This window comes from Phaethon lepturus, unplaced genomic scaffold (assembly GCF_000687285.1).
Source record: "Phaethon lepturus isolate BGI_N335 unplaced genomic scaffold, ASM68728v1 scaffold10585, whole genome shotgun sequence".
NCBI lineage: Eukaryota > Metazoa > Chordata > Aves > Phaethontiformes > Phaethontidae > Phaethon > Phaethon lepturus.
Genome location: NW_010542702.1, coordinates 1,317 through 26,161, shown reverse-complemented (window position 1 = coordinate 26,161; position 24,845 = coordinate 1,317). Strand labels below are relative to the sequence as shown.

Below are 24,845 nucleotides of genomic sequence, written 5' to 3'. Positions count from 1 at the left end.
TGGCTGCTTAACAAGAAGCTTCTTAAAAACACAGATGTAGACTTCCAAGTGAAAAAAGAAAGCATCAAACAGCGAGAAAAGCAATAATCTTGTTGCACCTGTATATACATTTTAGGCTTCATTTCTTTGGTCTTTTTTTTACATATATGTTCCTAAATAAAATAAACAAAACAGAAGCTTTTTCTCTGCCAGTTATTCTTTTTTTAAAGGGAAAACATGCTTTCATGGTTCATTTCACCATCAAGAACCTATCCCTTTTTTCAAGCAGCAATACAGCAGAACTTTATTCACTAATCCTCCAGTAAAGTAAATTTTTTGCCAGCTTTGTCAGAAGATAATAACCCTCAGTGAAATTAATCAAGATTCCATAAATCTTCTATTATAAATCTCATTTTTAGTCACTTCCTGCCTTTCTCCATCAAAATGCCTATACCGAAAACTGCCTGGTTTATTCTGGAGACTAAGGAGAACCATGTTAAAAAGACTGTTTCCTGCAAACTATTTTTGAACTACAGATCAATAAAATTGCTTCAATTTATTTTTTTTTATACCTATAACATAACACTCATGTCCACCTACCCATCCCTAACATGGTCCTTACTACCGATTTATTTCATGGCCCAACACTTATACCTAGTTTCATGTAATTAGGACAGCAATATTAATTATATTTTCCAGGCGGAGAACAGGGGCACAAAGAAACTGAATGAGGCATAATTTCACTCAAGTCTTTATTGACTTTGCTATTGCACCTTCACAACTAGCTTATTACTTTCTCTAAATTTTCAATATACTTAAATGTTTCAAAAACCTGTGTATAGCTTATATTTTAAAAAGATGAGCAGCAAGAGATATAAATTATTGAGTACCTAATTTTAGCAGTTATATATCAATATTGCCACTTTCAAATATACAGAAATTATGAGTTCCAAAATATACAAAAGGTGGCCTTTTGCTATTAACATGTTAATGGCTCAAATTTCAATTTTTTTCTGTGCAAAACACAATTAAAAGCTCATTTAAGAGAGAAGGCCAGGTAAGATGATAAAATTCCAGAGACTGAAGATATAAGAAAAGAACGTAAATTGTAACACGATTGGGGTGTAGGGTAGGAAGACAATGCAAAACCACCACAGTAGTTATCAACATGATTAATACAGCATTTTCCATTCAGTTTTCTCAGATATTCACATGTCCGGGACCACGAATGACTATAGCAGTCCCTTACTTCTCCTTTCTAATCCTTTATGTTAGTTCTACATCCTTGAGAAGGCAAACTTCCTTGCCCTTTTAATTCCCTTCTTTGCTTAGCTTTTTCCTTCCACTCTGTTTTTCTTCATTTTACAATCTTTATTTCTCCTGTGTCATTTCTGGCTGTTGTCGAAGTAGCTGATGTTTGCTTGCCCTTCTCTCCAAACACATCTACTTTATTGGGACTAGGAGAAATCCAGTGCATGTTATCCTCAACACGGTGCATACATGCACAAAAGCCAAACACAGAATATTGTGCTGTTTCTTAAATTTCCAGACCTGCTCTTTGAAAGATGTTCTTATCTAAAATATGTCTCCCTATCAAAACTTAAAAGTGCAAGTATGTGTACATCAAAAAAGGCATATACTCGATCCAGTTAGGTTTATACAAAGTACAGTATAAAACTAACTCAAAAACCAGCATGTCCCAAACAGTGAAGATACAAATTTGAACTAAAGTTGAAATTATTTTTTAGATATATATGGTAAATTATCTTTTTCCTATTGTAGTCCTGCTCCGTAATTTAAAAAAGGTATGTATTTGTAGATAAATATGGCAGGACAGTAGATAGAAGAACCATTGCTACTTCACACAATTCACTTCACCTCCTATTTAACAAATAGCGTCCCAGTTCTTCAAATGGCTTCCTGCAATTCTAGGAGGATGCCCACGTAGTTTTCACTACATGATTTACTAGGTATAGTGTTACGTTAATATCCATACAAAGCTATTCTGCTTAAATGGTTTCTGCGGCTGTCAAGCGTTTGGCAACTTGCAGAAGCATATGAGAAAGCAGTTTAAACAATTAAGCCCAGTCTGCCTGCATTTGACCTCCTATGGACATACACCTGCAAAAACTCCACCTAAATTGCAATGGCACTCTGAAGAGTTGAGCCGTCCACCAAAGTATAACAACTGGCAGTACCTAAATGTTGAGATAGGATTAAAAAAATAATCAGAGGGAAAAAGAAAACCACTTATCTTCTCAAGGGAATCCATCAGGGCTCAGTGACAACACATCATGTTTCTTAATAATCTGAAACTCAACTATGACTAAAGGGATAATGTTATAAAACAGGAATATATTAATTCAGCATTGTCTGCTTAAAAAATACACTTCCTCCATGTATTTCACTTAAGCATCCTGATGATAATGGAGGATAGTATTCTCCTTTATTGCTTTTAAGCCTTGTCCTTTAACAAGTTTTGACTTCCATCTAAAAAACATTTCCATAAATTAAATACCTCAATAATTCTGTGTTACTATTTTAGAAAAAAAAAGTGTCTAAGCACAGAGGACTAATCCACCTGCTTATAACAGAGCTGGTATTGAACAGAAACATCTGTTAAGAAACAAATGTGACATTTGACTTTCATCCTAGAGAAATGTTAGCATTCTCTAAAAAGGGTGACTAATGAAACATTTTAAAGAATATTTTACTGAGGATTTTGTATTTCAAGATTTCAGATAATTATTTATGTGCATTTAACAAAAAGAAAGGAAAAAACATTGATTGAAAAGATAAAGTCAAAATTAATCAATTTAACATTTACTTTGAACATTTCACTGAGATGTATTTGTTCCTACAAACTACTTTACTCTTCACATAAATTCTGCTTTGAGGAACGTTTTCATTACTAAGTTCTATCTCATATCTAATTTATTATTATTGATATCAATAACATGATTGTAGATGTCTGTTTGCAGGAAGGATGCCATTCGACTGACTGTTGTTCCACAAGTATCAGGAGACAACCACTGCCCCAAAGCGCTCACCATCCGTTTTGAAGCAAGAATCAATGAGTGTGGCAAAAAAAGTCAAGGGCCAAAGTAGCTGGATTAGGAAAAAAGGGATCTTCCAGCTACGTGAGATGATGAAGAACTATACACAGGTCCCTGCCCCTAGAAATACAATTCTTCTACGTTCATCATATTTGCAGTAATTACAGTGCCTAACCAAAAGTAGTTCACCCCCCCACCCCCTGAAAAAAGGTGACACACAAGGGTTAGAAGTCTGCCACTGGCTCTGAAGCAACAGAACTGTCCTGCTGTTCAACACTAAAGGCTCATGGGTTTATAAATCGTTGTCCCACATTCGGACCCTGATGCTGAAATTACATTAAATGGCTTCACACTACAGGGACATTATAGCATACAGGTATTGACAATGAAAACAGAGGACAAAGATAGTGGTTAATTGATTAACATGAATTAGTTAATAAAAGGTACAGCTGTATACAAAGCGTAGAAAAGGAGCGGAGGTAGCCAAAAGAATAAAGATCTATTGTATAGGTAAGACTGGTACCATGACTACAGCACGGATAGGGGGTGTTCATGTATGGGGGCAGTTGTGAAGAGGCTTGGAAGGTAGGACAAAGCTTGAATACAGTGCACCAAAACAGGAAAAAAGAGGGGAAAATATTGAAGAATGAAGCCAGCAAAAGAAAAAGCAGACAAGATTATACTAGCAGCTAGCTCGCTTAAATGAGAATGTTTTTGTATGCAACAACATATATATGAGAATATTTTAAAAATTGATTCTGCAGTTGATTTTTTTCTCTAGGATGAAATTTAAAAATAAAACATTTGCAAGGACTTGCATTGACTTTTAAGGGATAAAATATAAAATTATTCCCCAAATCCTCCTATCTCCATATACACACATTTATGTTCATTTAACTACCCATACTGCCAAGAACTTCCTACTCTCACTTGAACTGGAGATTATTACCTGGCCAGGGTATGAATTAGCATACCAGGACATATAACACTGGTTGGGACAATCAAAAACTAGTATCCTTCTAAGACATTAGGTTGCCTTGCCCTTTTTCATGACTTGTATCAATGATACAATGTAGTATTTCCCTCCCTCCCTGGCTCCAAAATGTAGAAATGTTCCAACAACTCAGTTGAATTACCAAATCTAAAAATTATTCAGTTTTTTAAGAGCAATTATCATTACAGTATTGGGAAACGTACTCTTCTGTTCCATGGTTATAATTTTTTTTAAATCTTAAAATTCTCAGGAGAAAAAAAGAACAAAAAAACAGGGGGGAAGCATTGGAATGATGTTTAATTCCTGTTTATATAGAAATGGTCTCTGTCACCCAGGGCTGAATATTGACATTCAAGCAAATAATATGATGCAAATACAAAAGAACTGTATGTGAAAACTGGCAGAAATAAATAGTCCATCTCTGCTTTTAAAAATATATCAGATGAAGCATACCTGTATACGTTGTGGTAAAGAGAGGCCCGAATCTGCAGGGACAATCTGTATTCTTTGTGCTGTCCCATCCATTAGTGTTTGTGTAACAGCTTCCTGGGAATGGGTAATCTAGAAAGAAGAAACAAATGTAATGGATTGATAGTGGATATACTACCTTAAGGATGGATAGACTGCCTTAATGGATGAAACCTTAAGGTTTCACCAACTTTTGACTTCTCTGCACAACACTATGGAAAGTCTGATGCTTTTACTGTATAAGGAATGCAATAATTTAATAGCTTGATTTTGCTAGTTAGAAAATTCTGTTTGTTTCATTGTTTTAATCCCATTTTGAAATACCTTCCAATCTGAAATTTAGGAACACATTAAGTAAAACAATTCATTGTTGACAAGTCCATGTAAATCAAGCAGACTGAATATTTATTACTGTTGATGTTAATGGGACACAATACCGTTCATCACAGTTGTGCTACATTTACACTAAAATATTTTTACCTTAATGGCTTAAAGTGACAAAAGCATTTCTGGTGTTGAAAACCAGCAGTTGGCCTTTTCTGTTCTGTTTTTCTGTTAAAGCAGCAAAAACAGAACAACAGAATTCCATACCGGGGAACTATCAAGAAAGCTAGAGAAAATTAATGAAATGCATGGAGTTGGCAAGCAGTGTATCTTAAAACAAATGTAAATCTCTGTGTGAATGTTCTCAGACACCATTTGTGGAAGGGCTTTAACGATTATCAGTATTTTAAAAATCCTTCACATGCTCTAGCCAAAGGTATATGGGGGAAGGTATTCATTACGTTATTTGTCAATAAAAATTAACAAGTGCAGCTGCTATTTGCAGAGGCTTGATCAGGAAGGTGGGACTTTTTGTAGTACAAAGGAAGTTCATCTTCACACAGTTTACAGAGACCTTCGAACTGAAATTTTTGTCTTAAATTTCCGAGTAACTGCCCCAACTTTGTAATTCAACAACTCTGGAGCATCCTGCAATTCTATATTAATAATAATTCCTGGTATTTACACCATTATAAAAATGGTCCTCTGCAACTGCCCCCGGCCCCAATTAATATAGAGAAGATACGTCTGTATCACATTAAAGGTACTGTTTCATAACAGGTTGAGAGCTTTTTCATTCCTCCTGGATCAGCTTCCTGATTTTGCAACCACAGAACCACATAAATGCTAGTACCAGCAGAAGAAAGGAGGCAAGAACACGCAGCTGGAGATGAGCGTGAGAAGGGGAGGGAGCAGTAGGTAGACTTCCCCTTATAGCAGAAATACATGATCCCATCAGCCTAAGTTGATTTTGAAATTTTCCCTGACAAGGTATTAATTTGGTACCAGCCTCAGCTCTTACAACCTACTTCCTCCTATCCCTTCAGCTTGGTAGATGACACTGCTTGGTTAGTCATTCAGTGATCAGGAAATGGACACTGATGCAGGCTAAAAAGCAGCCCAGCAAACAAACACACACAGGCTGTTCTTGGCATAGATCAAACCTTCAATCCAGATCTCCACAATGCTCAGAAGCAGACGCATCGGAGCAAATGAGAAAGTGGGATTAAGCTGCCAGCAGCATCAAATGAAATGCTTGTCAAACTACTGCCCAAGCCATTTTCGAACACTGCTTTCTAAAAATACATCACTTTTAATGAGTATGCTTTCCATATTCAAGCAATTCATCCATTTCTTTGCTTAAGTAAAGGACAAAGAAGAGTTCATTATACAGCAACATCTACAGTTTGAAAGACATACTTTCAAGCACTAAAATTCTGCTTCAGCCTTTCCAATGACATGTACATGTGGTGAATTATAGGCAACTGGAGTTCTTAGTGAATTTATCTTTGCTTCACAAAATAAGCAACATATTCCAGGACTGTTTTAGGCTTGCTCCCTTAAAATGTCATGACCTACATATCGTGTAAGGTAAAACTGCTCTTCAACCCCACAAAATGTCAGCTTCACAGCTTTACTTCTATAAGGAATACAGTTTTTTATTTCAGTTAAAAAAAATACTGATAAGAATAACCACAGTATTTGTTAAAAATTATATTGTGTATGACAGACTCTGTTTTGGCAAATATGCAACCTTCCTCTGTTACTGTTACCTGCCAGGACCGTAGAAACAAACCGCCATATATTTAGTCTACCCAACCACAGATTAAAGAAAGAAGATTGTTGCGGGCTCTTGACAGACAACTTCCCTACATGAATGAAGGAATGTGATCGGATGTAGAAATATGCATTATCTCACACTCAGCAAAAGATGATTAGCAGTTGGCAGAATGTGAGAAAAGAGAAACACTGTGCAATATTCCATACAGGTAGGCTATAAATTCCTTTTTTCTTAATAAGTTTTGCTTTTATGCAAAAAAGCCCTAAATTAACAGAAACACAATTGTGAACATCATAATAAATTTTTTGTAATAATTTTATATTTTAAAATGCTTCATGAACAAGAATTAATATTATAAAGAAACCAAAATCTATGTCACAGAACGCTTCTGACCATTATTTCAATGAGACATAGGAGCATTTTCCATTCTCCTCAGAATAGGAAGGCCTGTCATTTTTCTTTCATGTTCTACTCATGTAAATTTTCTTGTAAATTCCATTAAAACTATTTCAACATTCAGGAGAATTACAGATGCTAGCAAAAATACAGCAGAAGCTCCATAGACCATACGGTTTTCAATGTTCACATCAAATAAGAATACCACTAAGCAATTACAGCCGGTAGGTCACAGGTAATTCGGAATGTAAGATATTACATGAAGGCCCCTGTAAGACAACTTTCCTTGTTGACTCCACCTTTCAGGCAGTGCACACATGCATGGTATGCACTTCTGACAGTAATTTTGGCTTACGAAGTCCCGCCTTGCACTGCCCTGGGTGATGTTTTCAGTCCTTCCTAACCATGTGCCAGGTTGGGCTGCACCTTGTACCAGATAAGGGAACTGACCCCAACTGTGAGGGAGAAGACCATCCTCCACTATCCCGCAATTTTTTTTTTTCAGTTTTGTCCACTGCACAATGACACACAGAGCTTACATGAGCAGGACTAGCACAGCATGAGAATAAGTGGCTAAGTGAGGACTGGTGAATGCTTAAGTTTGCACTGCTGCCAAATAAGATGTGATGGTCTCAGGCTCAGTAAAACCTTGCTAAAGGACAAATCCGAATCTATACTGTTGACAGAATGATATCTATGAAAACTGTAAGGCTGCAGTTTCACCATGAATAGAAACATCCAACAGCTCTCTGCAGTGTCGCACCTCCCCTCCCCTCCATCTCCTCCCCTGCCTTCCTTTGGCTACCAGCCATCACCTTTATGCTGGCTCTGGTACTCACTCAGTGCACTAACCCAGCAGAAAATCTTCCACTTATTTAGGCTGGGTTAGCTTTCTGTTAGTGTGGAAATTAAATGAGATGAAAAAACAGAAAAAGGACCTTCCCTCTCCCACGGCATTGAGATACTAACTCAGTGCAGCGTCTCATGGAATCACGTTATGAAATTGAGAAACAGCTGTCACAGAGGCTAAACACCATCACTACACCATCCTCTTTCAACCTCCCCCCCAAAAACCACAACAATAAAAAAGACCAGGACATACAGCCCTATTCAGACCTCCACAAGGAATTATATTACCAAAACAAAACAACAGCAGACATGCCATTCTCACCTATAAAGAGGACAAATGAGAAAAAGAAAACACTATACATCATATAAATCACTTATTCCCTTGGAGATAGCCTTAGCAACACTCTGATGCTACAACAATAAAAGCTGTAAGAATTTATACAGAACAGAATTAACCATTCCACCCCCCGCTCCAATCTTTCTATTTGAAATGAAGACTGAGAGGAACTAAAATTACTTGAAAAGTAATTTCAGGCTAAAAAATGCCATTTATTTAAGATAAGTAAGTTACTGCTTCTATCTAATTTAAAGTGGTGCTAGTTTTAAAGAGACTATGCTATGATGAAACCTTCTAGATAAGTATGTATACTCTTATCCACGCTCCCAAATTATCTGTGCATATCTGGAAGTTCTCTGGTTCAGTACATAGATTCTACACACAGGTTACAGGAAATGAAAACCAGAAGTTAGCACAAACAAGAGTTCAATCTTCCTTTTGACTTATACCAAACACCAAAAAAATATTTTACAGTGAAGACCATGGCAAACCGGGACTAGCAAAAAGAAAAATGACAACTGAAGCAACTGCTTAACTGGGAAGTAAAAGCTATGTACCGACAACTCTCTTGACGGTGAATTTTGGAACTGAAAGTGAGCAAAGCAATTATACAACCAGACGTCTCTCTGAAGACCATTACAGGCCCAAACACCAAAGCTGAACAGCTAGACACTTACTGGAAACACTGCTAGGTTTTTCTTAGCTTCATTTCCATGGGCCAAACTTTGGCAAAAAAGACTTTGCAGCATAACTTTAAAATGGACATAATAGTAAGTTCTTCTAGTATTCCATGGGAGAGCCTCTGGAAGCTTTGGGTGTACTAAAAATTACTTTCTCGTGTGATTTTTGGTTTTACATATCAGTCTGTACATTTTATTTTTCAATGTCTCTTAAAAAGGACTCAAAATTTATGTACCTCTCCCATTTGCTGTTCAATAATTTGGTGGGCCAGTTCCTCTATGGTTGCCATGATCTTTAACCACCAGAATTTCCTGTCAAAGAAAGGAAAGAAGATGCTTAACATCCATAGTCTCAATAGTAAAAATATCTTGGGGAAATACAGTTCACATAAGTACAGTATGTTCATAGTTGTCTGAAGGTGACATTCCTGCAGAATTTAAAGTTTGGTTATACTATAAAAGTAATAATTTATTTTCTGTTTTTAAACTTCCGTACCTTTTTACTCAAACAACTCACACAGAGACTTCCTATTTTTCCTCCTCTGCTTTCCCAAAGAGCAACAATATAATAAACTCCCTGTGAGAACAGAAGTGTATTACTGACCATGACATCTGCAGGGACATAATTAACATCTTAAAAAACAGAACAGAGCCAATTTTGTTAATGCAAATCAAAGGGGGAAAAGTCTAACTTCTTCTGAACTCATAATGATTTTTTAGTATTAACAGGAGCACTTGAAGGTCAATTTTGTAATTAGTAGGAGGCACTACCTGGGAGGCAGAAAATATACATGTTTAAAAAAAGATGCTGTTTTGCCATCAATACTGTAGTTACAGAGTAGGAAGTCCAAATCTTCATTAAGAATTTTGTAGAATCTAATAGACACTACTACATTAATGCAGTATGAAGTAATCAGGTGTATGCCTTGTATGTCTGAGTACAGATTTACAAATATTCACTAGGGGGTACTTAGAAGAAACATACACAAATTATGAATCACTGTGAACACTTTGATTTTCCTGACAAAAGCTGTATTAAAAACACTGTTCTGTGAACCGAGACAGTACTCTTACACTCAAGGATTTGTCTGTATACTAAATTTGCTTTGTTTCAACTGTACAAGGCACTCAGCATATACAGCCTTCTCATTGCAGGCAAAGTTATAAAGATGTTTAATACCAACACACATTTGCCTGTGTGAACATAATAATAAATGCTGTCAGTATAAAGGATTTTTATACAGTATAAAACATTTATTTGTTTATTTATTTCACAAACAGGAACGGTGCGTCTAACCATACAAAAAGTTAGAATGCTAATGGAAGTAGTTACATATGTAGAAAAGCTGTATATACAGCTAGTTGGTTTTCACTCTAACTTTGCTAGAACTTCTAGGAACCATCTCCTACCCCAATGACCTCTAAACTTTCCCAATCAACTATGCAAATAAAAAGGTAACTCATTTTGAAACTCATTCTGCTCTTCTAATTGGAAAGAGAGATCTCTTTTGACTAAGGCAGGAACTGCAGGCCTATGCATGCAGGAAGCATGCATAGTGATATACTAAACCCTGACTGATGCATGGAAGGGAAGACTATAGAAATACTCGGGCAGTGTGGACCATTCTTAATTATCCACCAGCATGCTGTGTTGTTAATTAGATTAAGACAAAAGATGACAGGCATACACGTAAAACATGAGAATCTGAAGCTTATCCTGAAAAGTATTATCTCCTTAGAAGGTCTACTAAACATCAGCACCCTTGCAGCAGCACTGTATTAACCTGCTTCCGCATGCAGTGAGATGCAGCACAATCACTATTCACAGAGAATTTAGATTTTCGAGACAGCCACTGTATTTTATCAGATGTTTTCTTCTTTTAAATAAAACATTAGCAACAAAATACTGCATCATTTACACACACAGTGCCAGAAATTAGTACTACCTCATTAAGAAAAAAGTTTAATGCCTTAAAAGTGAATTGGAGAACTATTTAGTACGACAGACACGCTTTTGGGTAAGACAGATACACTTTTTGCAGAGGTATTTCAGAGGAAGACCTTACTGTTTCATGACAATTTGACGTATCAGAAATATTGTGCATATGACGATAATTTGCAAAAAATTAAGAGTAAACTAAGTAAAAGGCTGAAATTCCAATCTGATCTCACAGCTGATCCCACTTTGAGTGGGGTTTTGGACTAGACATCTACTGATGTCCCTTCCCATCTGGAATATTGTACAACTCAAAAATGCACTATTTTCTTAGCTACAGGAACAAGAATTGCTTGCAATAACAAAAAATCCCCAATATTTTGAAAGCGGTTTGATTTGCAAAATCTTTTGACTGCCCCCATATAGGTCTACTGTGCAGGTATTTTCAAGGACACAAATGATTATCTAATTTAAAAGTTTTACTTCATCGAGTGTCTAGTTTAAAGAGCTATGCACAAGAAAGCTTATTTTGAGCAGTTTAAACCAATTTTACAGAGAACACGTTTCCCCATGTCAGCGTTTTGAGACAGCAGTAACATCTTCCATTCTGCAATCACTGTCTCTAGCACTTTCTCTATCATTTTTCTGAAAGAAACTAGATTACATCAATACCATTTTCCCATCAGAAAAGCCAGGTCTATAATCCTTCCATAACGAAGTATGATTATGACCTTCTCAATTTTAGTCATACTCACCCACAGATCCTGCGGCTACTTTAGCTTTATTTTATGCTTTTCTAAAACTCCTAGTGTTTTTGCCTGTAGAATTAGCATGTTCCAACAAGAATAGCGAATACTAATTATTACTGCTATAGCTGTGTTGCACCAAGCTCAGGAGCACATGGAAATGAACAATACAGTACACTGAAATGAAAAGTTTAATTTATTGTTCATCTAGTGAAAGCTTGCAGTCAAATACTGAACTTGCACAGGAGGCAAAATCTGGAAAATAACTTTTACAGAAATTGACTCAGACATGAAGAATAAAAAAAAATCTTACCTATCATACCTGTGGCACTGCAAAATTTTAATTAAAGATTCTCTCTGATTTTCTCTATCTTACAATTACTTTAAATTAAATATCAACACCTTAATATTTTTGCCACAAACTCAGTAAATGAAAGATGAAGACATCTGATTTCTCTAACCTCAATGAATACTTTGTCCGCAATCTTAAAAAGGAAGAAAGGTCTTGTCTTTTTAATATTGCAGACTCATTATTACCTTATTCAAAACAATTCTGACACCAAATGGGCTAGCCCTAATCTATCTGTTGAGCTGAGTTTCCAATCTCCCTCCCTGCTGCCAGCATTGGTACATGTGTGACTTCACAGCCAGCAGCAAAGTTTTATTTTTGTCCGTGTTAGTTCTCAGCCCAAGGAATGGCTTGCACTTGCTATATTGCCATGCAAACCCTACTGCTGTACCAGTGGTAAAGGGGAACTATAGATCACACCTTTCCACGGCAGCAGAAATTTACACCATCTTAAGCCATCTGAAGTCTCCCATACTTTCCCACAGCTCTGTAAATTGTTGCGAGATGAGCCTTGGAGCTTAGATACACTTATTTTTGGATCTTACAGATGAACCTGGTGAAGAAACAAGAAACAGAGGATGAAAAATAGGAACATACAGCCACAGGACAAAACAGGCAATGATGGTGTTTTGATGATGAAGCCTAGCAGAGACTTCTGGTCCATAAGCTAACATACTGTACAGTTAGGAGATTGACAGGGATCTATCTTCTTGCCTCACCCCCTACTTCTAGGAAGGGTATTATTTTCTAATTGTGAGAACCTTAATAGTCAAAGCTGGTTTTCAAGACAATGCATGGAAAACTGTAGAGTTATAAAAGTTTCACAGACATGAGCTTATTTTATAGCTAAAACTTCGGATTCTCTAGTAGAAATACTCTTCAGCACAGACTTTTCAACCTCTTAGTAGTTAGTTAACAGATATTGACCTTTTCAAGTCCCAACACAGAACTAAATGGTGTCTCACCTTTGAGATGTTGGACTTGGTCTTCTTTCAGCCTGGACTTTGTGTTCTTTGCTATACTGACAAATCCTCGCTAAAAGCATGGGGAGAATTTGTACTGGTTATGGCAGAATTCTGTATTGGTGCTAACAACTGTCTGTAACAAGATCTCTCTCTTGTGAGCAAGACGAATAGCTATGAGAGCGAGCAAGTATTTCTACATTATTAATTCAGTATTATCAAACAGTGCTAATAAAATATTGAAAATACTCAGCGTCTCAAATCCAGTATTGGCCATAGGCATCCTTTATTCTTGCTGTTAGGAGCAATGCAAATATACTCTGTTTTACTCTTAAGAGCAGTGGAAGAGGTTCCCTGAAAGAGGTTCCCTGCCTTGATGATGTATTATTTTTGCAGGAATCCTAAATTAGAGATGAGAAAAAAACAGGAAGGTATTTGGAATAGAATGGAGTGTTACTCAATCACAACCTCCAAGATGTACTCAGTTGTAGCAATACAGTCTAAATAACCCCCCAAATAAAGAAAATTAAAGAAAACCCAAAGGGCAGTAATAAGCAAATCCTTTGACAAACTGTTTAGAATCAAACTGTTTTAAAGGTGATGATAAATAAAAATCTAATGAAATTATAATGGACTTTGAAAGCCTGACTAGATTAATATTCCCTAAACAAGTGATGCTCCTATCCTTCCCCAATCACAATTTTACTGGTCAAAAAGATCTTCTTTGAAATGTGATTCTCGGAACCAAGAAAGAGAAATCTGTGTTCTCAAGAGTTTTCAAACACAGCTATTTCTGAACTTGAAGAATGTCACCTCTCCATTCAAAGCGCCTTCAAGGAGCTTTTTCTCAACAACTATAATCGTTAGAGAATGACTTGTAAATGGCACAGCTCTCAGAAAAAAAAAAAAAATCCCTCAGAAAAGCATAACAAACACTTAAGTGTCCATCATTGAGGGTGTCAACCACCACATAAGGACAGCTTTTAAGAATGCTGGTTTTAACATCAATGCTTCACTCTACACCTGACAGTGCATCTTAAAAAAAAAAATTAATCTTTTTTACCTACAAGTAGTTAACAACAAAAATTGAAAAATTAAGAGGGAAATTCATGCTGAAACTGCATACATTCTTGATCATAGTCATGAATTCACCAGCTGTGAGCTCAGTGAATCCCATACAACCCAATCCTGTTGAGGCACAGAAACCTCAAAGCAAAACAGAAGTTTTCAACTGCTCATCCAATCATTCTGTGCTGCTTAGACCATCCTGCAGCTCAGATGCACACTTCTACAGTGTCATCTCGGTAAGAAACAAAAAGACTAACCTTCAGAATCAAGAGGTGTGTGCTTTAAGGTAGCTTCACACTTGCTTGTTAGTTCTCCTAAACCAGATGTGACTGCTGTCACAGCTAAGAAGTATTAGGAAAACAAGTTAGCTTAAAAATGGAAAGTGATTTGAACTAACATGTTTTACCTTGCAGTAAAGCAGTGAAGGAATGCACAAGTATCGACCTATGATGCTCCAACCACAGGGAAACTAACTGAGAGGCATAAACCATTATAAGTGAATTTTTGAAGCTTTATCGAAAAGAGCCATCTGCTTCTCATTTGAACTAGACTTGTGTGAACAGAGTACTTCAAGCACACAAACAAGATTGAACTCTTATGATGAAGAAGAATCTGGAGAATTGGTTGAGGCTGTCTCACCTCTTCCAGCTGCCTGGAATAGGCAGAATGAAACTCAGCCCATGGATGCAGAGCCAGCTGTCAAAGCTAGACAAATTGTCTGAGCATGAGCACGGGGGGCATGCATACATATGGAAAAGGAATATACTCACTTGAGCAATTACTACAATCAGACCACAACAGAGAGTTGCTATGTAAAATTGACAGAACATTTTTAATAGTTTGCACTGACTATTAACATGTTGTTTCCTTAGCTCAGATTACTACTTAAATAAAAATGTTAAAAGTGTCAAGTGTTCATCTTGCTACAACTGTACTACTATTCTGGAGAGAAGCTGGTACAGGTACAGTATACACTTCCTCTTGATAACTTAGAAGGTAGCCCTGAACGGATTTTATTGATTACCATGTTGGCAATCAATAAAAATATTAAGCAAACCACCTCTGACATGCAGTTATTACAACCTATACGCAGAAATCCATTGCCTAGAAAAATATTACAATGAAACCATTGCAATAGCATAAAGTATGTCTATATGTATGTGTGTATATATAAAAATCACTTTCTTAGACTTAAATAGGGTAATTGAAGTGACAGAATTTGTTAGTATACCTTTGACTAACACAGTAACTAGGTTCTTTCCCAGATACAATTTGTTATCAGTACCAACTGACAACTGCTACATTATGAAAGAGCTATGAAAGCATTTTTTTTTAAATTAGTGTTTACAACAGGAATTGATGCATTGAAGGAGCGTACTCAGTTTTTCTGCATTTTCATGCATGCATTAGAACTTGGCAATTTGAGGCCTCTTTTGATGTAACATTAATCACCCGACTGGCCTATCACCTGAACAAAAGAAATGGGGTATTCGCTCTTCACAGTTTTGTGTTACAGTTTTATCATTCAAAGCCATCACTAAATAATAATAATAATAATACACTATGCAGTAAACAGTAATGCTCAGCAACTGGCTCAACAGCACCTTGGCTTTCTGTATATTATGGATGGGATGACAGCTAGGAGTGCTAACTCTCTGGAGTTGCACTGATGTCCTTGATTACATATCAGAGCTCTTAAAGTAGACTGTAATCTTAATTTTGGCCTGAGGAAATGGGATTTCCATGGACTTTAAGAAAAAAAAAAATTGTGATTAGTGTCTCTGACACCTGCAAATATCATGCTCAACTACATCCTAAAATAAAAGCTAATGAAAATCACGTTCCTCCCTCATTTACCTGACATGGCATAAGTGAGGCTATGGCTCATGGTGGTACACTTCATGCATTGCAAACACATCCTTTGTAACCAGTGTCACTTGTAATTACAGACAATGAAAAACTGATACATTTTACAGGATTATTCACTTAAGTTTTCTGGGTTTTTTAAATAATGTGAAATTAAAGAGTATTTTTGAGAAGAATTTATGGATTAATAACATAATGTTTTGCATTTTGACTCTTGCAACTTCAAGTTGCACAAATATTCAATAGTAGGTTCTTTCGTGTGTTGTTGCTTTATTTAACTTAGTGATCCCTAAACACAAGGGCACTAACTGACAAATCTGGTATTTGTAATAATGGCACTCTGTATTGAAATGCCTTAACTTAAATCACGCCAATAATCCACATGACTTTGCTCTGAAAAGCATGTATACTGGTAAAAAAAATTTCACGGATTTCAATGTTTAAATTATAACCTTTCAGGTAATGTTTCATGCCACAGCTCAACTACTGAAATGGCTAGCTGGAACAGGCATTCCTATCCCATTCCCCATTTTTGCTTAATTATTTCATCGCCTCCTGTGCTGGCATTAGTATATACAGAATGCCCTGAGGAGACAGTACAAGGAACTCTGGCAGAAACCTCTTCCTTATTTGTAGAGTCAGGGCACAGTTTCAAAGGCAGTTTGAACAAAATTTCAGCTCACCCCTGGGGAGGAGGTCCTGCTGACCCTGACCAAGCTGTGGTGGTGTCAACCACATACTAGGACAATTCAGCTCACTAAAGACAGAAAACTAACCTAGCAGAAATGCACCTCGCATCTGCTAGGTAAGCACACTGAACTAACTTTGCAGTTAGATTCATTCCAGCACAGACAAAAGGAAGACCATGTTGCAGTGAGGGAGGGGAAAAAAAAAAAAAAAAAAAAGGAAGACTAAGGAGGAGGCAAGCCTCCCTTTCCATTGTTGGTAGTGGGGAGCTGATAACTGCACCGTAAAACTGTACCTTGTTTTCAGCCCATCCAGCTGCCTGACACAGCTCACTGGAGTCAGACAAGCACCACCTCCAGGCTGCCTCTTTGAGCAGTAGTTACCTGTTAGGCTGTACATCCTAATACTAGACACAAGGGTGCAGGGCAGGTCACGAGAACTGGCTATCAACAACTTCTAAGCTAACTTTGGGGCAGGCATAAAAAGTTTCATAGTTCACCTTTTGCTTACTTAAGGTGTCTGTGTTAGACTTCACATCAGGTACGCTTAATCACTCTTTAGAGATCCCTTCAAAGAATTAAGCTGAAAAAAAGCTTTAGCTTTATGTAAACTTACAAATTTAGCACATTTTTCATGTTTTTAAAAGCATCTTTTCCCTAGTTACTTCAGACAACATTCCCAAAAGCTGAATTGTTTCACATGAAATGAGGAATGTATTCTAAACTGAGCTATCTGAAATTGGGAAATATTCCTTAAATACTTCAGAACAAACCTTCATTTCCCAGTAAAGAAAAAGATTTAAATAATCATCACCACAGTGTGAGTTTTCATCTTCAATAACTGAAAGTAATCAAAGTGTTCTCATCTGATGTGAATCTTCCTGATTTCAGAAAGGCTTCTTTTTTCCACACTTATCCAAACCATTCCACCCACCTTCAAAGTACACATCAGGCAACATACGAGAAATGTTTTTTTATTGCTAGTATAGTAAAGAAGTAGACCAAATCAAATAATTGATGGTTTCTTCCTTGAGAATGCTTTGTTCTCCTTTCAAAGGGAATGAGACAAATCAACATAAACCAAACTTTATTCAGATGCTAGTTAAAGACTGCTAATCACATTAATATTTCCTTTATAAAGTTATCTAAATGAAAGGATAAGAGCTCTAAAAGAGACCAGAGAACACAACATGAAAAAAAACCTGCACATACTTTCAGGGTCTTCTTTATAATTGTGGTGGGTTGACCCAGGCTGGATGCCAGGTGCCCAACAAAGCCACTCTATCACTCCGCTTTCTCAGCTGGGCTGGGGAGAGAAAGTATAACAAACAGCTTGTGGGTCAAGCTAAGGACAGGAAGAGATCATTCACAAATTACCATCACAGGCAAAATAGACTCAACTTGGGGAAAGATTAATTTAATTTATTATGAATCAAATCAGAGTAGGATGAGAACTAAAACCAAATCTTAAAACACCTTCCTCCCACACCTCCCTTCTTGGACTCAACTTCACTCCTGAGTTCTCTCCTTACTCCCCCCTGCCAAGCAGCACAGGGGACAGTGAATGGGGGTTGTGGTCAGTGAATGACACATTGTCTCTGCTGCTCCTTCCTCCTCAGGGGAAGGAGGACTCACACTCTTCCCCTGCTCCAGCCTGGGGTCCCTCCCATGGGTTGCAGTCCTTCAGGAACAGACTGCTCCAGCATAGGTCCCCTACAGGGTCACGAGTACTGCCAGCAAACTGCCTCCGGCGTGGACTTCCCACGGGGCCACGGCCTCCTTCGGACATACCCCTGCTCCAGCCTGGAGTCCTCCACAGGCTGCAAGGGGACAACCAGCCTCACCATGGTCTTCACCACAGAGGCTGCAGAGGAATCTCTGCTCCAGTGCCTGGAGCACTTCCACCCTCCTTCTTCCTTGACGTTGGCGTCTGCAGAGATTGTTGCTCTCACATAGTCTCATTCCTCCCTCTGGCTGCAATTGCTGTTGCCATTCCCCCCACCTTAGCTATGTTCACCCAGAGGCACTACCACCATGGCTGATGGGCTCAGCCTTGGCCAGCAGCAGGTCTCTCCTGGAGCCAGCTGGCATTAGCTCTATCAGACCCAGGGGAATCTTCTAGCAGCTTCTCACAGACGCCACCCCTGCAGCACCACCCCAGCCTTGCCACGCAAACCCAATACAATAATGGCCCAAAGTTAAAAGAACTGTGATAATGTTATAGTTGTATTACTACTCCAAGAGGGGGAAGGAAGAGAGCCAAGGCTCCTGAGAATACATCAAACACTATGTTGCTTGCAAACATTACCTAATCAAATCTTAGCTCATTAATATCTCACTTCGAATACTCTCGCAAAAATTTTCTTCACTCACCATTTCCACCAGTGAGTCTACAGTTGCTTATAGCAATTACTATTTAATTGCTCTCCTGGTTTCTTTTTTTCACATCAGTCTTAAGATCCTTGCCTTTACTTTTACCATGTAAAAGGTAAAGGTTTGAGAAATGAAGCGATAAGAAATGCTTTGTCCCATGACCATTTAGCTAATGACACTTTAAGCTCTTCCTTCCTTCTACAATTTTTTGCAGATCTGCCATTAAGATTGGAAACTCTAAAACTCTACAAAACCTAGGAAATAACCTTCCTTCAGCTTGTCTTAAAGAAGATGGGTTGTTGACAACAATGTCAAAACTGACAAGATTTAGACTGTCAACATAATTAGACCACTGCCTCTCCAACTGTCCAATATATTCCACTTTTGCACCCTTGTATTCCCTCAGTCTGTGATGATCCATTTATGTATTTTCTCATTAGTGGTAAATTTCTGGGGTAATTTTACCACTCATTAGTGGTAAATTTCCTTCACTTTCTTAGAAGATACCCAACACAGCAAGGCTCCTCTTCTGTTGCTCTAGGTAGAGTAACACAAATATTAGCATCTGTATTTATACTGACTGGACCTGCTTTACAAGTATAATCACTGCATTTGTTTTCATAGTTATTTTGAATGCTTGACAGTATTACTTCCCACAAATAAAATTAAAAATTATATAATTAAATGAAGCTCTTTCAGAAACCTTTGAAAAAACAAACTAACTCACAGAGAAACAGAAGTATATATTCATCTCCTCTCAAAACCTCAACCCCCCAACCAATTTATTAGAAGGAGCATCTAAAAGCAGGCATTCTGACAAAAGACAGGGATTAGACTTCCTCTGTATTACAATGCATTTATTGCATCTCCCTTCAATCTTCAGACTCAAATGAAATGCAGCCAGAATCTCTTTCTGTATCTAAATCCTATGCAAATATTGTTACTGTATGCCCCTACTAAATGAGTTATTGAGCCTTCTTGGCAGGAAAAGTCAGAGTTACTTTTAAATACATCACTATCATTACTGTTAGCCCAAACTTGTTGGTGTTGAACATGGCATCATTGCCAATGGTTTTCCATCGCTACTTTAGATAAGCACTCCATGAACCACTGTCAGTGGAAAATTTTCACTAGATTGTACTAATTCAATCACTCAAATTCTTTACTTCTTCCTCAGTTTTTATGTGCCAGAGTTTTCCATAAGTTTTAGTCAAAATAACTGAGGAACGACTTTTTAAACTGTTTTTGGCTTACTTCAACTGAAATGGGTTAGGAAACATTCCCATGAGAACAGCTAGCAGATTTGACGGTCAGTAATCAGAAACACTAACCTCTCCACTAGTACAGTTATACCCAGAAGACATCAATGTTTAACTCGCACCCTTCTCTAGGGACAAAAGTTATACAACTTTAATTATCCTAGTAGGAGGTTCCTACTAATAGTATTTCAAAATATTATACCAGTGTAGACTGGGGACTTTAAAAGCAGTAGCAGGAAGAATATTTCTCTATGCTTGGACTCTCCATTTGATATAAAGGGTAACATCTCTTGTTCTATTACATTGCACTGTTGCTATAGTTGCCCCACTATCAAGCACCTTGATTCTCATTTCACACCCTTTAAATGAGTAAGAACAAACTGCGCTGGTGTGAAGATACAACACGAGAAAATTCCATCCACCCCAGAGATCTTCATTCTACTTTTATAAAAAATGTCCTATCCCTGGCCAGTGAGTTTTACTGGTGAAAAAACAATCCTTATAAAATCAGAGTAGCTTAACTTACCCTGCTGGCACTGTCAAACCAGTCTGACTCTGAATGTATGGAATGCATAACGATTCTGGTAATGACTATGTATATATATGGAATGTGTATTAATACAGGGGTCTCTCCTAGATTAAATCCACCTGTAGAAGATCAGATGCACATTTAAACTAATAAAGTTACATAAGAACTTTCTAGATACTTTTGAGGTACAGGCAAGTTATCTAGTTATGACTGTAGAAGTTGCTGTGAACTTTATTTTCTATTTTTATATCACAGTAAAGAGAAATGCAGGAAGATCAACATGACTTTTTAGGAAAGCTCCAAAGATTAATATAATGGAAAGCTAACTGGAGAAGTATCCCCTCTTAGAAAAAAGTGTCTTAATCTCTCTCTGTAGTCATACTGCTTCAGCAGTAAATGATTTCAACAGATCTCAGAAAATTAACTCAGGATACGCTATTTTAGCTCAGGTCATCACACTGAGCTTACAGCTGCTCTGTACCTTAAAATGAAAAGTAGTCCTCATTTGCATTCTCAAACTTACCATGTACTAATTCAGAATTCAGCATAACCTGTGCCAAAATCATTTAATAAATACCTACACATAAAATAGAAAGCACTTAACAATCCCTCTACACTTAAAAGTGCCAGAGTTAGAGGGTTCTGCTACTTGTTTTAAGCACTAAGATTTCTTTATACTTCAGAACAGTATTCTCCACACTTCATACATAATAAATTAAGCCAAGGAATCCAAACACATTTGTGAAACAAATGATGCTGCTCCGCTCAATGCTTCATACAAGAAAAGTTCAATGAACACGGGAAGCTGAACGAGCTGTTCTTCAATTATCATTCTCTAAGCCACATTGCTCAAGATGGTAGAACAGTTGGCAGACTTAAAGGAGTAACATTCTCTTTGTCAACGAACTAAGGAATATTTATGTGACTCCTGACACCCAGTTAAATACTGTTTATTAAATTTGCATGACATCAAGATTTAGAGAGTACATATGTAAGAGACAGATAACCACAGGAAACTGAAGCAGCTAAACCTGCAGGCAAGCAAGGGAAGACAAGATGCTTGTAAAAGCCTGAGGGAATCATTAAAAGGCACGCAGCAATAAAGAACGAGATGCATTTGCAGGCATGCCTGTACCATTCAGAATCATTGCTCTCACTGCTTTTTCATGCGAGTGCTACAGTGGGAGAAGAGGTGAGAAGAGAATTGCTACGGTAATTTTTCAGGAGACTGCCACGTCATTCTTAAGAGTCTGGGCGACCAAAGGGACAGTCTCACTTTTAGCCCTGGGCTCCTGCTGCTTTTATTGTGCCATCTCTAGAACCTGCCTGAACAGCTACAGAGCTGATTCAGCTCACGAGTCCCACAAACAACCGAGGAAAGGGGAAAGGAATGAGGAGGAAAGGCAAGGGGGCTGCCTGCAAGCTGAGTCCACTCACATGAGCGCTGGCTACACACACAGCCATTTAATCAGTCAAGCTGCCCTGTATAATGTCAGCCATAGCCTGCATCTCCACCTAAAGTTTGCAAAATCCTGCATTGGTACAGGAAGAAAAAACACCAAACTAGTTCCCTGCACCAGAGCTGAAGCTGCACAATGAACCAGACCAGGAAGTTCATCTGCCTGGACTTCCCCCTTCACTGGCTTAGGTTCAGCCAGGCCCATTCTCCTACCTGGCATGCAAAGATTACAGTAACACAGCATAGGAAGTGCAAACCCTTCTTTCCGAACACAGAGAAGCATTACATCCACTATGGTATAATTACAGCATTTCACGAAGGGGCGGGGGGAGCCCCACTCCTGGCTGACAGCTTTGTCCCCCTCTGCATTTGACCTTGTAGTTATATAGCTGTAAGGTAAGCTCATCTTCCGAAATTATTCACACTGCAGCTAACAATTGCTATATGCAACACAAGAAAAGCAGGTAGAAGCAGAAATAAGACTTTTCTTTTGGAAAAAGCCCATACTGTTATACCAAACAATGATGTGTAACACCAAATTGCCCATGTGGTGTGACATGACTGCTCAGAGCATTCACCAAACTACAGCCACAGATAAGGCAGTTGATACATGTATTATAAAGGAAAGTACTTTCAAACCTATTCAACACTACTACTACTAACTCTTCCCTTACCACTCGCGTATGTTCATATCCACAGCAACCTCCTTCAGACAAACAACCCTGAGTTTCCACACACATCCTTCCTGTAATCAGTGTTGACATCATTTCAGATAAAAATATCCCTTTATAAATATCATCACCCACCTCTTCCCTGTTTTTTTTTGCTTTATCAACTCCACAAGATTAGATTTTGTTAGAGGGTGTATGTTTTGGTTGGGTTTTTTTTCTTTGCTTGTTTTTAATTCCTATAAACATGTATGTAAAGCACTCTGGAAAAAATATTCAGGGTAAGTCAGTCAAGAGTGAAAGCATCAGTCATGCTGACACTTATACTGTCCTGCTAATAGTTCAAAGGAAACATATTACCAAAACAAATGGGGCAGTTCTTACACCACAAAGTAACTGCTAAGCTATAAACAGCAACCTCGACTTATTTGGAATGAAATAAACATTAATTATAGCTAATATGACAATAGCAGAGGGTTTGGCTTTAGTTTTTTGGTGGTTTATGTTTTTCAAGTTTCTGGTTTAACTTCCTACAAAGGCAGTCAAATACTTTGCTTAGTCCAGCCTGTCTCACTACCAAATGGAACAAAACTTAAGTTAAACAAATTTGAACAGCCTTTCAGAGAAGGCCTAGCCAAATCAACAAAATTAATCTAAATATTGATACAGAAAGGCAGTTCTTAGACCATTATTTTCAGGAAGGAACATACTTCCTTACAAAATGTGCAGCACTGCATCATAAAATACATGGGACTTGCTCAGAAAGCACAAGCAACCTTCCAATCTCAGAACTGGAAATTAAGAGCTTGATCCTTCAGAAGAGAAATCCTTTGTTACTTTAGGAGTTTCGTGAGTATCATCTAACACAGTCATCTCTGGAATCAAAAGCTGCTGACTGAAGGGTAAGAATATGAACAGGTCTGCATACAACACAGTAAGAATTTGATTAACTGCACCTTTGCATTCTCACACTGATGAAGTTCTGTTTTGCAGCAGCTTACCTTATGCCAATGATGTACAGGCACAAGTTTAAAGTGCTAATAACAGCTTGAAACAGCACTGAGGAAAAAAATATAAGAAGTTTACCAGAAAGTAACCTAGGTATTGTTTAGTTTTCCCCCATGGTCTCTGTTGGGCTGCATGCTGCAGCCTGTGTGTGTCAAAAGAAGCATAGGCAGACAGCTGTGCCAGCCAGAGCCTGCAGCCCTCGCACCCACCCCAGCTGCTTACTGCTTCCTCCCAGTGGATGTTAATACCCCACAAGTCTGGGAAAGCAGATACTCACATGAGAGCTCCCTGACCTGTATCAGCAAAAATAACTCAAGCTAGCAAAGCTTACTATTAAAACTGCTTAAGCCAGGATGGCTGTCGAAGCAGGAAAGACACACCCCCTCTGCCAGCTGCAGCACTGCCAGTTGAGATCCACACTTTGTCCACCAGCAGAACAAACACGTACAAGTTGGAGACTTGACACCACTATTCCTTATGCACAGTTAAGCTCCCTACTTTAACCAAGGGGTGTTTTGTTTTTTTTTCAGGAGTTTTTCACCCAGATATTAGACACAGGTTATCTTCTTTAGGAAAAAAGCATTCCTTCATGAACTTTAAGGAATCCAGCAACTCCACTGGCTGCACAAATTTTAATTACATAATACAACCAGCACACAAAAAAAAATCAAAATGAAAATTGAGTATCAGAACAGGGAACAAGCAAACTAATCTTGCCAGTGTAAACACTTGTATTTCACATTATAGATGAAAGCCAGTTTTCACTGGATTAGCACATTAGATTTAAGCATCCTGTAATTATATTTTGTACATGAACTATTTAGCTGTGTGCTATGGCATCACTGGGTTTTGTTTGGTTTTGTTATTGTTACCCTCCCCCACCCTTTGATAACAGAATAGAATCATGAAATAATTCATGTTGAAAGGTGCTTCTGGAGGTCATCTGGCCCAACCCCCTTCCACTCAAAGCAGAGTCAGTTACACATGTTGCTTGGTGCTTGGTCTTCAGAGGCTAAGAAACTTGACCATAAAAATCAATGTAGCCTTAAAAAAAACAAAAACAAAACAAAAAG

The 24,845-nt window shown here is 37.8% G+C and overlaps 1 protein-coding gene across 3 annotated transcripts in view; it reads right to left on the bottom strand.

The window, feature by feature from the left end:
- The window catches only part of NR2C1 (nuclear receptor subfamily 2, group C, member 1), a 41,444-nt gene extending 28,991 nt beyond the window's left edge, over positions 1-12,453 (bottom strand). The window contains exons 1-3 of one of the 3 annotated variants that reach the window (XM_010288123.1): positions 12,264-12,453; positions 9,100-9,175; positions 4,483-4,590 (exon numbers count right to left, since the gene is read on the bottom strand). In XM_010288123.1, the coding sequence (XP_010286425.1) occupies positions 4,483-4,590; positions 9,100-9,153 (162 nt within the window). In that variant the 5' untranslated portion in view covers positions 9,154-9,175; positions 12,264-12,453. Of the gene's footprint in view, positions 1-4,482; positions 4,591-9,099; positions 9,176-12,263 lie in introns of those variants that run through there. The other 2 variants (XM_010288121.1, XM_010288122.1) reach the window with 2 other exon arrangements.
- Positions 12,454-24,845: the final 12,392 nt, after the last annotated feature.